The 15,330-nt window shown below is 44.1% G+C and overlaps 1 protein-coding gene across 1 annotated transcript in view; it reads right to left on the reverse strand.

Moving 5' to 3' along the window:
• Positions 1-15,330, reverse strand: part of TTLL6 (tubulin tyrosine ligase like 6) — a 165,812-nt gene that overhangs the window by 4,563 nt on the left and 145,919 nt on the right. The window contains exon 14 of the mRNA XM_069237573.1: positions 5,358-5,760. Within this exon, the coding sequence (XP_069093674.1) occupies positions 5,358-5,760 (403 nt within the window). The remainder of the gene's footprint in view (positions 1-5,357; positions 5,761-15,330) is intronic.

Genomic DNA, 15,330 nt, shown 5'->3' on the forward strand with positions numbered 1-15,330 from the left:
GTATTGGATAATACCTTCAGATAACGGTATTGAAACCGACATGCAACAGAAACATATCAAACATAAACATGATCATCAATGAAACTCTAGTGTGGCTAAAAGTGTAGGCATGCTCAGTAAGTCAAAAGCATGCCCCAGTGACTCCGCCCTGATGGTGCAGGGATCACTGTACAGACAGACAAACAATTAAAACCAATGACACACATAAGATAACACACCACTGAACACACAACATTATTGCGTCTTATGTTAAAACTCACCCCAGTAGGGCAGGTCTATGGGCCACCTCAGGTAGAAACAGAGGCCACACTAATTTTAGCTGACTTGAGTCACCGCTAGAAAAATAGTGAAAATGGCTCAATGACGGCATATCTATATACTAGGGAATCAAGATCCTCTGCAGTGTAAATGGACAAGTCAATACTCACTGTATTGGGATGCGAAGTATGATCAGTAACCTAACCTGTCTCTGTCACCTCGGAGGTAGAGGGACAGCGAACAGGGCAGGCCTTAAATACTCGCATGTTCTTACTTAAACCCTTGTAAGGCACAGACGTAATGGTTATGTCCGTGGCTGCGCCTCTCAGGCACCACCTCGGGGGAAGCGCTAGTCATCAGGGAATATATATTTTTTTTATACTTGCACATAAGGGGCGTGGCCCCTTGGGCAATGACCGCTCCCCGGGGGGTGGGGATATTTTAAGGCCTTTCTGCCCCCCCTTGAGGCAGATTGTCCTACTATAATTAGTCCAATCTGCCCCCGGGGGTGCAGAAACCTCTATACACCAGGGATATATATATATATTTTATTTACTTTATGTTTTTATGTATGGGGAGCGACCCCTTAGGCAAGGGTTGCTCCCCTGGGGGGTAATTTGTATTTTGGCCATTTCTGCCCCCCTTGGGGGCAGATCGGCCTATTTTTGTTAGGCCAGTCTGCCCCCAAGGGGGGCGGAAACCACTAGACACCAGAGATCCGTGTGTGTGTATGTGTGTGTTTTGTTTTGGAGGGACACAGCCCCTTGGGCAATAGTCGCTTCAAAGCCCACCAGAGACCAGGGAAGATTTTTGTTTTTCAAAATAAGAGGGTGGTGGTATTGCCATATCCCCATCCCAAATAAATGGGGCCAAAGTTGTTCTGCCCACCAGTGGGCAGATGGGGCAATTACCCCCCAATCCACACCCCAGGGGGGGCACAAAAGTCTACTAGATGCCAGGGAATTGAAAAAAACAAAAACTAGTGGGGTGGTGGCTACCAAACAGTATGGGCCTAGTTATGCCCCCACCCCAACTGAAGGGGGTAACAGTCTTTCAGCTCTCCCCTGCATACTAGAACATCTTATCCCACGACAAGCAAGAGGACATTCGATTATTTTAGGTTTTGGTGTTACATTTGGGCCATGAGAGCTTGGTAACTTCCAAAATCGTCCCACTTGGAATGGTGAGGGCTGCACTTTTTTGACACTGGGAAGCTGCCATGTAGAACAATCTACAAGACCTAGACACATCTGAAAACTAAACATCTGGGTGATTCCAGGGTGGTGTGCTTCACATGCACTCCGCACCATTTTCTTACCCACAATGCCCTGCAAACCTCATCTTTGCTGGAAATCACACATTTTTCCCACCTTTTTGTGATGGAACCTTCCGGAATCTGGGGGAATCCACAAAATGTCTACCACCCAACATTGTCTCATCTATACGTGTCAGCCTAAAAATGTCTTTTTTCAAACTGCCCTTTTGGACCTGCTTTAGTTCCCCCTCAATTTCAACATGTTTTTGGCTCTTCCCTGTCACAGGCACTTGGCCCACCTACAAGTGAAGTGTCATTTTTTACCAAGAGACTCAGGGGAACGTTGGGTGGTAGGAAATTTGTCCTTGTGCGGTGATCCCACACAGAAATGTGGGAAAAATTTGATTTTTTAAAGCTAAATTTGAGGTTTGCTGAGGATTCTGGGTAAGAAAACATTGGGGGATCCATGCAAGTCACACCTCCCTGGACTCCCTTGGGTGTCTAGTTTTCAGAAATGTCTGGGTTAGGTAGGTTTTCCTAGATGGCTGCTGAGCCCAGGACCAAAAATGTAGGTGCCTCCCCCGGCAAAAACAGGTAGTTTTGTATTTGATAATTTTGATGTGTCCAGATAGTTTTTTGGGGCATTTCCTGTCGCGAGCACTATGCCGATTTTTATCGGGAGACTAGGGGGAACGCTGGGTAGAAGGAAATTTGTGGCTCCTCTCAAATTCCAGAACTTTCTGTCACCGAAATGTGAGGAAAAAGTGTTTTTTTGGCCAAATCTTGAGGTTTGCAAAGGGTTCTGGGTAACAGAACCTGGTGAGAATTCAACAAGTCACCCCATCATGGATTCCCCTAGGTGTCTAGTTTTAAAAAATGCGCAGGTTTGGTAGGTTTCCCTCGGTGCCGGCTGAGCTAGAGGCCTAAATCCACAGCTAGACACTTTGCAAAAAACAGCTCTGTTTTCTTTGGGAAAATGTGATGTGTCCACATTGTGTTTTGGGGCATTTTCTGTCACGGGACCTAGGCCTACCCACACAAGTGAGGTACCATTTTTATCAAGAGACTTGGGGGAATGTTGGGTGAAAGGAAATTTGTGGCTCCTGTCAGATTCCAGAACTTTCTGTCACCAAAATGTGAGGAAAAAGTGTTTTTTTACCACATTTTGAGGTTTGCAAACGATTCTGGGTAACAGAACCTGGTGAGAGCTCAACAAGTCACCCCCTCTTGGATTCCCCTAGGTGTCTAGTTTTCAAAAATGCACAGGTTTGGTAGGTTTCCCTAGCTGCCGGCTGAGCTAGAGGCCTAAATCCACAGCTAGGCACTTTGCACAGCAGATTTCAATGTAAAAATGTGATGTGTCCATGTTGCGTTTCCTGTCGCGAGCATTAGGCCTACCCACGCAAGTGAGGTACCATTTTTATCGGGAGACTTGGGGAACCCAGAATAGCAAAACAAGTGTTATTGCCCCTTGTCTTTCTCTTCATTTTTTTCTTCCAAATGTAAGACAGTGTGTAAAAAAGACATCTATTTGAGAAACGCCGTGTAATTCACATGCTAGTATGGGCACCCCGGAATTTAGAGATGTGCAAATAACCACAGCTTCTCAACACCTTAGCTTGGGCCCATTTGGGAAATACAAAGGTTTTCTGGATACCTATTTTTCACTCTTTATATTTCAGCAAATGAATTGCTGTATATCCGTTGTAGAATAAAAACCTATTGCAAGGAGCAGCTTGTTTATTGGCTCTGGGCACCTAGGGTTCTTGATGAACCTACAAGCCCTATATAGCCCTGCAACTAGAAGAGTCCAGCAGACGTAACTGTATATTGCTTTAAAAAATCTGACATCATAGGAAAAAGTTACAGAGTAAAACATGGAGAAAAATGGCAGTTTATTTACCTCAATTTCAATATTTTCTAATTTCAGCTGTTATTTTCTGTAGGAAACCCTTGTAAGATCTACACAAATTACCCCTTGCTGAATTCAGAATTTTGTCTACTTTACAGAAATGTTTAGCTCTCCAAGATCCAACTTTGGTTTTACACCCATTTCTGTCACTAACTGGAAGGAGGCTGAAAGTAAAAAATAGTAAAAATGGGGTATGTCCCAGTAAAATGTCAAACTTGTGTTGAAAAATGGGTTTTTCTAATTCAAGTCTGCCTGTTCCTGAAAGCTGGGAAGATGGTGATTTTAGCACCATAAACCCTTTGTTGATGCCATTTCCAGGGAAAAAAACCACAAGGCTTCTTCTGCAGCCCTTTTTTCCCATGTTTTTTTTAAACAACATTTTCACTGTATTTTGGCAAATTTCTTGGTCTCCTTCAGGGGAACCCACAAAGTCTGGGTACCTCTAGAATCCCTAGGATGTTGGAAAAAAAGGACGCAAATTTGGCGTGGGTAACTTATGTGGACAAACAGTTATGAGGGCCTAAGCGCAAACTGCCCCAAACTGCCAAAAAAAGGCTTGGCACCTGAGGGGGAAAAGGCCTGGCAGCGAAGGGATTAATCTGGCCCAGCTGACTGTGCTGCGAAAGGGAAGCTGTGCGCCACGCTATTACGGGAGCCGAGCTGGGTGAATTTACTAGCACCATATTGGAGTGGTGAAAAACCTCACTTCTAGAAAAACAGTAAAATAACTACCGACGACTGCCATGGTACTGCTCATGTCACTGCTAGAGCGAAAAGAGTACGCACCAAATTGGAACAGAAGAGACAGAAAAGTGTTGAACAGGTTGAGGAAAGAACACCTGTTCTGGTCATTTATACCAAAATAGATAGAGGGGCATGACTCATAACAGTGAGCTCGGAGAGATGGGGGAGTCGGCGACATATTGAAGTGAAAATCGTTTCGCCTCAGGAGTGGTGCAGCAAAACTCGTATTGCTGTTTACGGGACATCCAAATGGAGTGCGCAGACAAATTAACAGCATTGTAAAAACAAGGTCACTATGCCCAGGTGGAGGCAGGGAGAGATTCCTTTGTAACTCAATGATGATAGTAAAAGGTGGTAGTCATAAAAGGACGGGGCTTCCACGTGGAGAGTATAGGAGAGAGGTGGTGGTAAGTGTAATCAGTTTTCTAACTCACTCCACTGGATGTCATCATTTACACCATATTTTTGTGCGGCCCGGCGGAACACCCAACTCTGTTCTCTTCTAAACAAACCGTTTTCACTGATGTGTTGGTGAGCTTACAGAATTGTATATCTTTTGTTCTACATCACAGTAGAAGATACCAATGGGGAGCTACACAGAGCCACAGAGTTAGTACCCCTGCCCAAGGCAACACATGTGGACGTAGAGATACACAATTCCAGTGTATGATCCCTTATTTTCAGAAAGCCAGGTGGCCGCAATATTGTCCTGGGCATAGCTCTTTGTTACCAAGGATATGGTTGTCTTCAGTCCTATTTCTTCCGTTAAGGGGAGGAGTATAAGTATTCAGGTATAGGCCATTAAACTCTGGACCTTGCTACCTCTCCATCTTCACCTGAAGACGGACAATCTGTATTCTTGAAAGAACTTGAAAGAAACTGAAAAGATGGCTATTCTTGGTCTCTTCTGTGCCCACGGACTTACGACCTTATTTGGAGTTTGACGGACATGGTACTGAGTCACAAACGTGGTGGATGTCCGATCCGCTATAGCCAATGGCACTTCTAATATGGCGGACCGGAAATCAGCCACATTTGTGACAGAGTCTGTCCACCAAACTCTAAATTAGGCCTTTATATCAAGTAATGATCTTGTATTTCGGAGACCTTAAATAATAGAAAGAGTGCATGTCAATCCTAGTTTATGACTGTGCAAGACAACTCCCAGGCTCGCAACAATACACTCACGGGCTCGATGTCCATGTTGCGGTTTTCGACTCTGCTCTTCATGGACGATGGGAAGCTCCTCAGTGGGCCCAAGTCTCTGCTTCCGGAGCATTTCACAGTCCTCAAGCGACCTCTCTCTGCTGCCAGGATCTATAGACTTCCAGACCTGCAGCGGAACATTCCCCAAGGGGGGTGGTGACTCCTGAGCCAGTAATGAGGAACCTGGACTCCCCCCTTCACAAAGCTGGGAAACTTGGTCTTGTCGCCACCTGTTAGCTGGAAGGGTCTGAGGGGCAGAGCTGTGTCCTCTGGAGGCATCCTTGGAGGCCATGGCCCGCTTCAGCACCAGCTGTACAGGAACAGATGGTGACAGAAAAAGGTTCAAGTGTTCATGATTTATCGACAAATCAGTTCTTTTTATCAGCTGCACAAAAGAAAAAAAGAAAAATAATTACTCATGGCATTGCATCATACAAGCAAACAAATGCTGTTGTTTTCAACATCAGAAAGACTTAGCTTTGCTCTTAGAATTCAGTGGTTTATGTGCAAGTGGCACATAAATAATTCATGAACATTCCAGTAATTAGCCTCCATCAGAGAGATCTACATTTGATACAGTCCCCAATTATCTATTTCCTTCCAGTAATCTACACATGTAAAAGCATATAACACTTTAAAATCCAGGTGATATGTACTGATTTCTTCGCCATAAAATACAAATACTCATGATGAAAGGAGATTGTATTTATATTCAAGATGTCCTCTACCTTCTCTGACATGTGGGGATAATTCTGAGGTATATCAGTTTTGAAAATAGCAAATGTGATTATGGTCCACTGGTGATAATGAGTGATAGAAACAGTAATGTCACCCATTCTGTCACATCAGACATACATTAGGCCAGTCGCGGCTCGAACCACTAGGAAGGGGTGGGGCAGTGCTCGGGGGGCGGGGACTTCAGGCAGGGGGCTGAGGTGGAGGGAGGGGGGTTCCGGTGGGTTATAATTAAATAAAAAAAATAAACAAACACCTCCTCCATCGCACCCCTCCTCTCCTCCGTCACTGCAGGCAGGCACAGGCTCCCAGCCTGCCCTGTGGCCAATCCTAACGCTGCTCAGAGCAGCGACAGGATTGGCTGGAAGCTCCCAGCCAGGGTGCTCCCGGGCAGACTGGGAGCCTGTGCTAGCTCTCTCCAGCCCGGCAACTGTGTTGCTGGGCTGGAGAGAGCCTATTGCACGTGTGTTTGGCTGCCCCAGATGGCCAGCCAAACACACATGCGCCCTCCCCCTCACTCCTCGTCACCCCCGTGGCCCTGCCCCTTTATAAGGAAACGATAATAAACATTGTTTATTATCATTTCCTTGTAAAGTTTGTAGCTGCCGCTGCTGGCGGGGGGTGATGCTCCTCTGCCCTAATGGATGAGCCTCCCCTGCATAAGACTTTTAGATTTCATCAGACCTGAAAGTATTTACTCTTAAAGCAGAAAGCGACAGGTTGTATACACGACAATGAGTTCTGGTGTGCTAGAGTGGGTTTGCTGGAAGACACATGCTGGATTATCAGTTCTCCTAAATATTAAAGAAAGACCTTGCTGCAGAGAGTTTCTCTTGGATTGGTCAGAACTGGCATGGAAGACGGTTGCACATGGTTCACTGGTATGTAGCTCACTGTTTTGAGCATGCATTGTTGAGTTCTGTGTGGTTACATATTTGAGTATCAGAGCAGGCTTTAATGTAAAATAAGAATCACTGAGTTTGATAATAGCAACTTTTACTATATACTAAATGGGTACGTTCTGTATAAATCATATAATTCGGAGCATGTGAAAAGCACTGGAAGCAGCTTTTCTGTTCATCTAAATTAATTTGCCGTAATTGGCCGCAGGGCATGTCTCTCTGGGTGTGAGAACAGGTGTGAGAGTGTGTTTCTAGGTGTAAGAGTGGCTATGAGAGTGCCTGTCTGAGTGTGAGAGTGGGTTGGAGAGGGTCGTTGTGGGTGTGAGGATGGGTGTGAGAAGGTCTAGGTGGGTGAGAGAGTGTCTGATTCTGCTTGAACAGATGAAAGATGTATTTACCTTCACAAAGGATTTCAGATAATTTTTCAATATGGAATTGCGGAGTAAACATGCTTGCTTTGCCTTTGCCAAGCCCAGGAGTTAGGATCATTTGTCCTTTCCAGAATTGGAGCTCCAACTGGGGCACCTGCCATGTTTATATTTGTAAGTGCTTCCTGTTGGGGTTACATTTTTGTGAAATAAGCATCATGCCCAGAACGCAAGCTCACCTGCTTGTTTATCCAACAAGAATCAACAGTTTGCACAAAATGTCTATCCAACAGGAGCACTTTCTACTGGTTAGTTAGTAAGTGCTATCTTGTTGGGTTAATGGCCAGTGTGGGGGAGGGGGGCCTGTATGGTCCCCTTCCCCAGGCTGATTTTGGCCCCAGGGGCTCCATCTCCTGGGGCCCCCTACAATTCAATGAGCAGAGGTGCGTAGCCCCCTTTCCTGGGCTGATCTAAGCCCGAGGACCCCATCCCCAGGGCCTGGCCTTCATTAAATGGAGGAGGGGACTGCCCGGTCCCCTCCCCCAGCCGATTTCGGCCCGGGGTCTTCTTCCCTCAGGGCTTGGCTTTCTAAAACTTTTTTTGGGGGGGGTTGCATGGCCCCCCACCCCGGACGAATTTGGCCCAGGGACCCCATCCCGAGGGCTTGGCCTTAACACTTTTTTTTTTTAGGGAGGGGGGCCTGCCCATCTTTCCAGGCACTGCAATGGGACTGCATCTTTGTGGGCAGGGAAACAGAGGAAACCTCCACTCCCAGCAAGCAAGAGCTGTTTAACAGCTCTCGCTTGCTGGAACTGGAGTGTTAGCTCTGACTTGGCAGGAACTGTAAACATCCCCACAAAGTCAGCGCTAACAGCTGTGTCCTGGGAGTGGGCACCCCGGGACATAGCAGGAGCCAGTCCTGGGGAGGTGGCAGTCCCGGGGGCCATTACTGGCTCAACGAGGGGGTCCCTCTCCAACGTTTAAACAGCCTCGGGGAAGTTGTGGTCCCCGGGGCAAGGGATCCCCAGGGCTGCAGGCAGGCCATGCAGGACCCCCCCCCCCATATTGATTATTTAGCCCCAGGGAGGTGGCGGCCCTCGAGGCTGCAGCGTGGCTGCAGGACACCCTACAATAACAAATCAATTTTGCCCCTGGGAGGTGGTGGCCCTGGGGCACAGAGGGCTACGCGGCCCCGCATACTAATGAAAATATGCCCCAGGGAGATGGTGGTCTCCAGGGCATAAATAAGCCCAGGAGGGGGGCCCGTGCACCCCCTCCTTTATTTTTTATATGCCCCAGGACCTGGCCCACCAAGGGGCTTTATTAAAACAAGCGCATGAGACGGCACTTGATTTTTGTTTTTAATTTTTTTTCCACATATTCGCGACCCCGTCGCGAATACGCAGCAAATTCTTTTTTAAAAGGTATTTTGTTGCCGTGGGGTGGTCCCTCTGTGACCCAAGCACCAGAGCTAAGGGGTCGGGCGTCCCTACCCTGGCCCCTTTTCTCATTTTTAATCTTTTTTCAGGGACTTGGCTGAAACCAAGTCCCAATATGGCTGCCAACACTTTATTGTTGAAGTGTTGGCAGCTAATCAGATCTCAGCAAAAGATTGGGAGGGCTGGTGAAACCTTCCCATCCCTATATATACAAATTTAAATGTTCTTTAATATCTCAAATACTACTGAACGGATTTATACCAAATAACAAAAAGGGCTCTTTCTGGACTACGAGGTACCTTTCTGCCAAATTTGGTGTAATTCCGTCCAGCGGCTTGGGCTGTAGACCTGTTCAAAAACCCTATGTGAATTAACATGGGGAAAACATGTTTCAGGACCCCCCCTCCATTTTCTCGCCCCCGCTTAATGGATCACCCTGAAACTTTTGAGACAGCAGCTAACGTGAGCGTGGATTTTTTGGGGACAATTTTGGGCAGACTCATCAACCAGCGCCAAAGATATAGGCAATTAATACAAATGCTTTTTCTATAGAAATTAGATCCTAACTATTACTATCTAGTGGTGACTGCCACTAGGGAATATAGGTTGTAAGGTCGACAGACCAATAGATCAGACCTGATCAAACTGCATGCAGATGGGCCCTGTCCATTCTTAGAGGGGTGTGGCATAAGACGACAATATACTATAAATGAGTCTGTATTATTTATGGTACAATAGTTTTATGGTCACAATTTATACAGCTCTATTTTCACAAAAATACATGTAGCTAAGGAATTGAAAGAGTGAAACCTTAAGAAAAGCCCTATTTTGTACATTCTGTTAGATGCAGAGGAAGTTAAGATTCCTGTGGCCCTTTCAGAGGGGAGGGGTAGGGGTAATCACTATGTTTTAAACATTTTTCAGGTTTGAGTTCAGCTAAGCTCCAACAACAACTACTGACTTCCAGCAATAGGTTTTCTAGTTGAATATGGCACAAAAACGACTGTATGATCACAGTGGCAGGATTGTCTCAACATAAAATGACACAAAAGGGCAAAATGACATTAGCAACGCAACTGCCCTTGCTCCAGAGGCTTACGCAACAGGAGTGGACCTACGACCTATCCATAGATATTACCTGTATAGATATTAAGGAAAATGTAATGTGTGAGAAGGAGCTTGAGTCCAATAAAAGCAGATTTTCAACAGTTCATTTCAACATATATATCCAAAGAACAAAGAAAAAGTAACTAAATTGCAGACAATAGGCAAAGCTTGAAATACAAACATTTCCATAAAACATCATTGCCACATACAGAGGAAACCTAGGTTTTAGACAATGATTACGAGATTTTCTTACAAAGAACCAGGGATAAATACACCTAAAATCCACATTGTTTGTAGTCTATGGTATGATCATTGAACCAAACATGGACAAAGAAATCCTACACAATGAAATAAATAGACCTATGAAAATGTGGATACTAAGGCTCAAGCCTAAATTGAATTACAAGCACATGTTAAAAATGGGTGTGTGGTGTGGATACAAAAATTAAACGGCTTATTTAATAAAATTTAACTCAAAAATATACCTGAATGTTTCTCACTTTAATGCTACTCTATAAACATAAAAAAACGCAATGTAGGATTTTAAAGAGTGACATCACTTCTACATATTGATTATAACTTTTATGCACGGAGCCGGTAAATTGTCACATATTTGAGCTTATGTAAGAATTTTCAGTAGACCTTGTATCCAAGCACTATTTTGGTAGCCTATGGAAATACTGAGAAAAAAATATTTACAGGGAAAATATCAAAATGATGATTGAAATGTTTTTATCTTTGTCATTGTAACCAAAAAAAGAGCACCGTCATTTGGAAGAACTCAAGATAGTGTATTTTGCCAAACAACTTCAAATTAAAAGCATTTGGAGATGGAATGCACCACGAGCTATATTACACAAAGTTCCCCAGGAGAGCACTAGGCGTGTGTGCCCGATTTCTACATCCCAGGCACTTACAGAATGGGCTGATGACGTTCTGTGGGCCCCTTTTGGAATACACGTTGTGACAGCGCAGTACTAAGGGGGCATTCCCTTATTGGCATGGGGGCACGGTCGCTTGTTAATGAGGGAAACGCTTTACCTCTGCTTGAGCATCATGTTATGGATGCAGGATAAGGAAAAAGATACCACCTGGCGGTGTACTGAGTGTCACCGCAAGCAGGGGTGCAGTCAAGGCAGCCCCCGTTGAAGATCCTGCCAGGGGGCAACAGGTGTCCCATAAAGAAGACATCTCTGCTGGCTGGTGCAGTCAGTCTAACTGCCCACCTAGAGGGATCTTTCCTCCTTTGAAAGGCAGGTGTGTTGCTGCCTGTAAGGTGAAAGACAGACTGACTCCTTGAAACAGCGGGTTCACCTTTCACCAATGCGCATGTTTGCTGATGTCAGTGAGTTATTTGAAATGATGCACACTTCTAACTGAAGGTGCACCATGGCAAAAACAGCGAAAGTGCGCCTAGTGTATACTATGGCACCAGAAGTGCTAAACACAGAGTGAACCCTGAACAGGTCAAAGAAAATTTAAAAGGGTCACTTTCAGGAAAAGAAGAGAACTATGAAAAAAGGAGGTGAGGATAAATAAGAACAAGCATTTGCAATGCAATGGGTCTCGCATTTGATTGAGCTAGAGGTATTAGCGTTGTAAACTCCTAACCGGACTTTTCGTGCCACGTAAATTGAAAATGAAAAGTAATACAGTTTCACATAAACGAGCCGATTCAAAGCGCCGCGGCATCAGCGTGAAGCACCACATAAAAGGAAAAAGACGTTCGCTTGCAGTCAAACATATCAGCAAAAGTGCAATTAGCCATGTAACAGCGGCGATGTCCAAAGCGGTAACTAAACCGCCCCAAGGAGGGACAAGCGTAATGCATTTACCAACGAAAATAAAGGATTTTCGAAAGGCAAGCCCATGAGCAAGTGATAATGATGGGCGTGTGGTGGGTGCAGTTAAAAGCCCAGATACATACCAACACGTTGGAAAAGCAGCACTTGTGCGCTGCTATGCTCAACCTAAAAATGAGTGGAAATGATTCTTCTCTTGTCAAGAAAACAATGCAGTGATAAAGAATCATAGGCAAACAGAAACAGCAACCATAAAATAAGACGACAATATACTATAAATGAGTGTATTGTTTATGGTACAATAGTTTTATGGTCACAATTTATACAGCTCTATTTTCACAAAAATACACGTAGCTAATGAATTGAAAGAGTGAAACCTTAAGAAAAGCCCTATTTTTTACATTCTGTTAGATGCAGAGGAAGTTAAGATTCCTGTGGCCCTTTCAGAGGCTGTGGTTGGAAGGATGCTGATTATAGTACATAAAGTATCCATAGAAGAGTTTGGGTGAGGTGCGTGAGGTTCAAATACATGCTTCAGTCATGTTGCGCTGTGCATTACCTCGCTTAAGCATGAGACGAAGTGGAGAGAGTGATAAAGTTACACATCAGCACATATCTATTTTCCAATTTATACATAATGAGAAGAGTCAGAAATCTATGCTTTCTTGAATTGAAGGTGATTTTAGATTTTTCTTATGCAAGGATCGAGTTCCAGAGATTGGCATTCTTGAACATGAATAAGCCTCAAACAATTCACAACTGTTTGACAGGTAAGGGAGTCAAAAATAGTGCCAGCCTAGCACACAATGGCCTTTTTTTAGTTTATGGTAAAAGAAATGTTGTCCAATTGCATGGAACACACTTAGAAAGGACTAAAAGACTGAAACGTATTTTGCTCCAGCGGTGTAGAGTGATTTGGTGATATGGGTTCACATAGGTATAACGAGAACCTGCATTCTGGATTTCGCTGGAATTTCTGTATTATTAACAGTGGCGCTCTGAGATATAGCCCCTTGGCATAGTTAAGATGGGAGAGTACTAGAGTAACAGTAGATTGAACTTTTTGAGGAAAGCCAAGATGTGGGCAAATACACCAAAGACACCTGATCATGCAGACACTCTGTCTGGAGACTTGATTTACTTGTGGTAGAAGTGAGGGATTCAAATCCATAATCAACTCTAGGTTTCTCACTCCACCTAAATGGGATGGCATGCCCAAGTGCCCAAGGCCAGATGAATGATGAGTGAGTGCCGGTCCATTTACAACATGCTATTATCTCAGTTTGTAAGATATTTAGTGTGAGGTGGTAGGCTAGCTTCAAGTGGCCAGTTGTTTGTCTGAAAGTATGTGGGTAAAAATTCAATGGATTTGCTAGCTTTTGGATGTCTAGAGTGTTATATGCACATTCAGACCAGTAACAGAAAATATAATATCAGGTAGCAGACAAAGGAGAACAATGAAATGGAGGAGAGCAATGGTTGAGTCTTGGGATATGCCAGATGTAGATCTGAATGGTTCCGAGGAGAAAGGAAGAAGTGAGATGACCAGAGATCTGTCATTGAAATATGAGGCGATCCATTTCAGGGAACTCCTAGGTCATCACATCTCAGTAGAAGTGTAAGAACATAAGAATATCAAAGACCAATGAGAGATCAAGTTGATGCGGTGGCGCAACTCAATTTGAGTCAATAGTAGTTTTTATATCATCCCAGGCAACTATCAATGCTGCTTTAGTACCACAGCCAGGATGTAATTCCACTTTGATAGCCTGAGAGAAGGGTACTTTTTTCTCCGACTACATACCTGATTGAAAGGACATCTATCAAAGAGTTTGCCTGTTAATCAGGCTTAGTTATCAGTCTGTAGTTAGAAGGTTGATAGGAGCAAGGCTAGACTGTTAAGAATGTTTTATGTAAACACCTTTGAGTTTGCTTGGTAATGTTCTTGTCTTTAGCAATACATTGATGAAAGGTCTGACAGGAACGTCAGCAAAGCATCAAAGGAGGATGTTCTTGAATACATGAGCTGGACAATAGTGAGCTAGTCATTCAGATGAACCACATGCTGTTGTGGTTTTGGTGAAGACTTCGCCCAGGGTTAGGGAAATGGAGGCCACTTACTCGATTTATTTTGTCAATTAGGGTGGGAAAGGTGTTGTCGGGAGTTAGGTTGTCCTTTCGTCAATTAATTTTCCAAGTCTTTGTCTTATGAAACTTCTAATCTGTGCTCTCCATGATTTGTGGGAGATAATGGAGTTACTTGTTATTCATTACTCATTGTGTGGAGCCCACAAATACCCATCATCACGACTGGTACTTATGGATCACTGCTGTTGTTGCCTCCGGTGCCATCTATATATTCTGGTTTGCTATAACATGTTATCAACATCACTTTAGTCAACTATTATATGCCGCTGGCTTCTTTGACGGCACAAATGTCATTTTTTTATTCACTTGTAGGCCCTTCAACTATGATTTTTAATAATCTTTTGCCTACAATGTCTTCTAGGGCACTACTTTCTGTTCTTTCACCAGCACCTTCTATTGTATTCAGGGTTTGTTTTTCACCATGACTATCCTCAAATGAATCTAAGTTTGACACAACAATTTGGATATTAATAGCATGACTACTGCACAAACCTGACTTTGAAAAGAGTACTCAGCTGTGTTTTTTGTCACAAAGGCTTGTTTTGTACACAGCTTTTGTACTAGAATTCCTACCCTGCTGCCTAGTTGGTTTAGACCTATTGCTGTTGCCAGTATACAACAGTTAATCAATCAATCAATCAGTATTTCTATAGCACGGCTCTCAAGGTGCTGTTGCAGGCGTGCTGCTCAATTGAATAGCTAGGTCTTGAGATCCTTCCTGAGCTGCTTCAGTGATGTGGACAGTTTGAGTTTGAGAGGTAGTGTGTTCCATGTACGGGCTGCGAGGTAGGAGAAGGATCTTCCCCCTGCTGTGCTTTTTTCGGATCTTAGGAATGGCCGTGAGGGCCAGCTAGGAAGAACAAAGTTGTCTGTTGGGGACTTAGAAGGTGCGGCAGTGGTTGAGGTAGGCCGGTCCTGTGTTTTATAGTGCCTTGTAGGTGTGTGTCAGAAGTCTGTAGGTGATGCGCTTGATGACTGGGAGCCAGTGTAGGACTTTGAGGTTAGAGGAGATGTGGCTGGGTCGGGGGATCTCCAGGATGAGCCTTGCTGCTGCATTCTGGATTCTTTGTAGTCTTGAATACAGTCTCTTGGTAATGCCGGCTTAGAGTGGGTTGCCGTAGTCCAGTTTGCTACTGACGATTGTGTGGGTGATTACAGTGTGTACTCATATATAATAATAATATGCAATTTTTCTACATTTAGGATTATTATCAGATGGCACTGTGTGTTAAATGTATTGTGAATTTTGAAAATGTGCCTTTAGTTTCCATTTTCATATATTTATATAACAGGTTGGATATTAACATCAGCATACACTGCATGTGCAAAATTGTGAATAATTTTCCTCTCATGGTACATTACTAATAATGCGGATGTTACCTCATCAAAACTTTGAGACTCCATAAAAAAACAGAGGGCCTGATTTAGAGTTTGGCAGAGTGGGTTGCTCCATT

Source organism: Pleurodeles waltl, chromosome 6 (assembly GCF_031143425.1).
Source record: "Pleurodeles waltl isolate 20211129_DDA chromosome 6, aPleWal1.hap1.20221129, whole genome shotgun sequence".
In the NCBI taxonomy this organism is placed as follows: Eukaryota; Metazoa; Chordata; class Amphibia; order Caudata; family Salamandridae; genus Pleurodeles; species Pleurodeles waltl.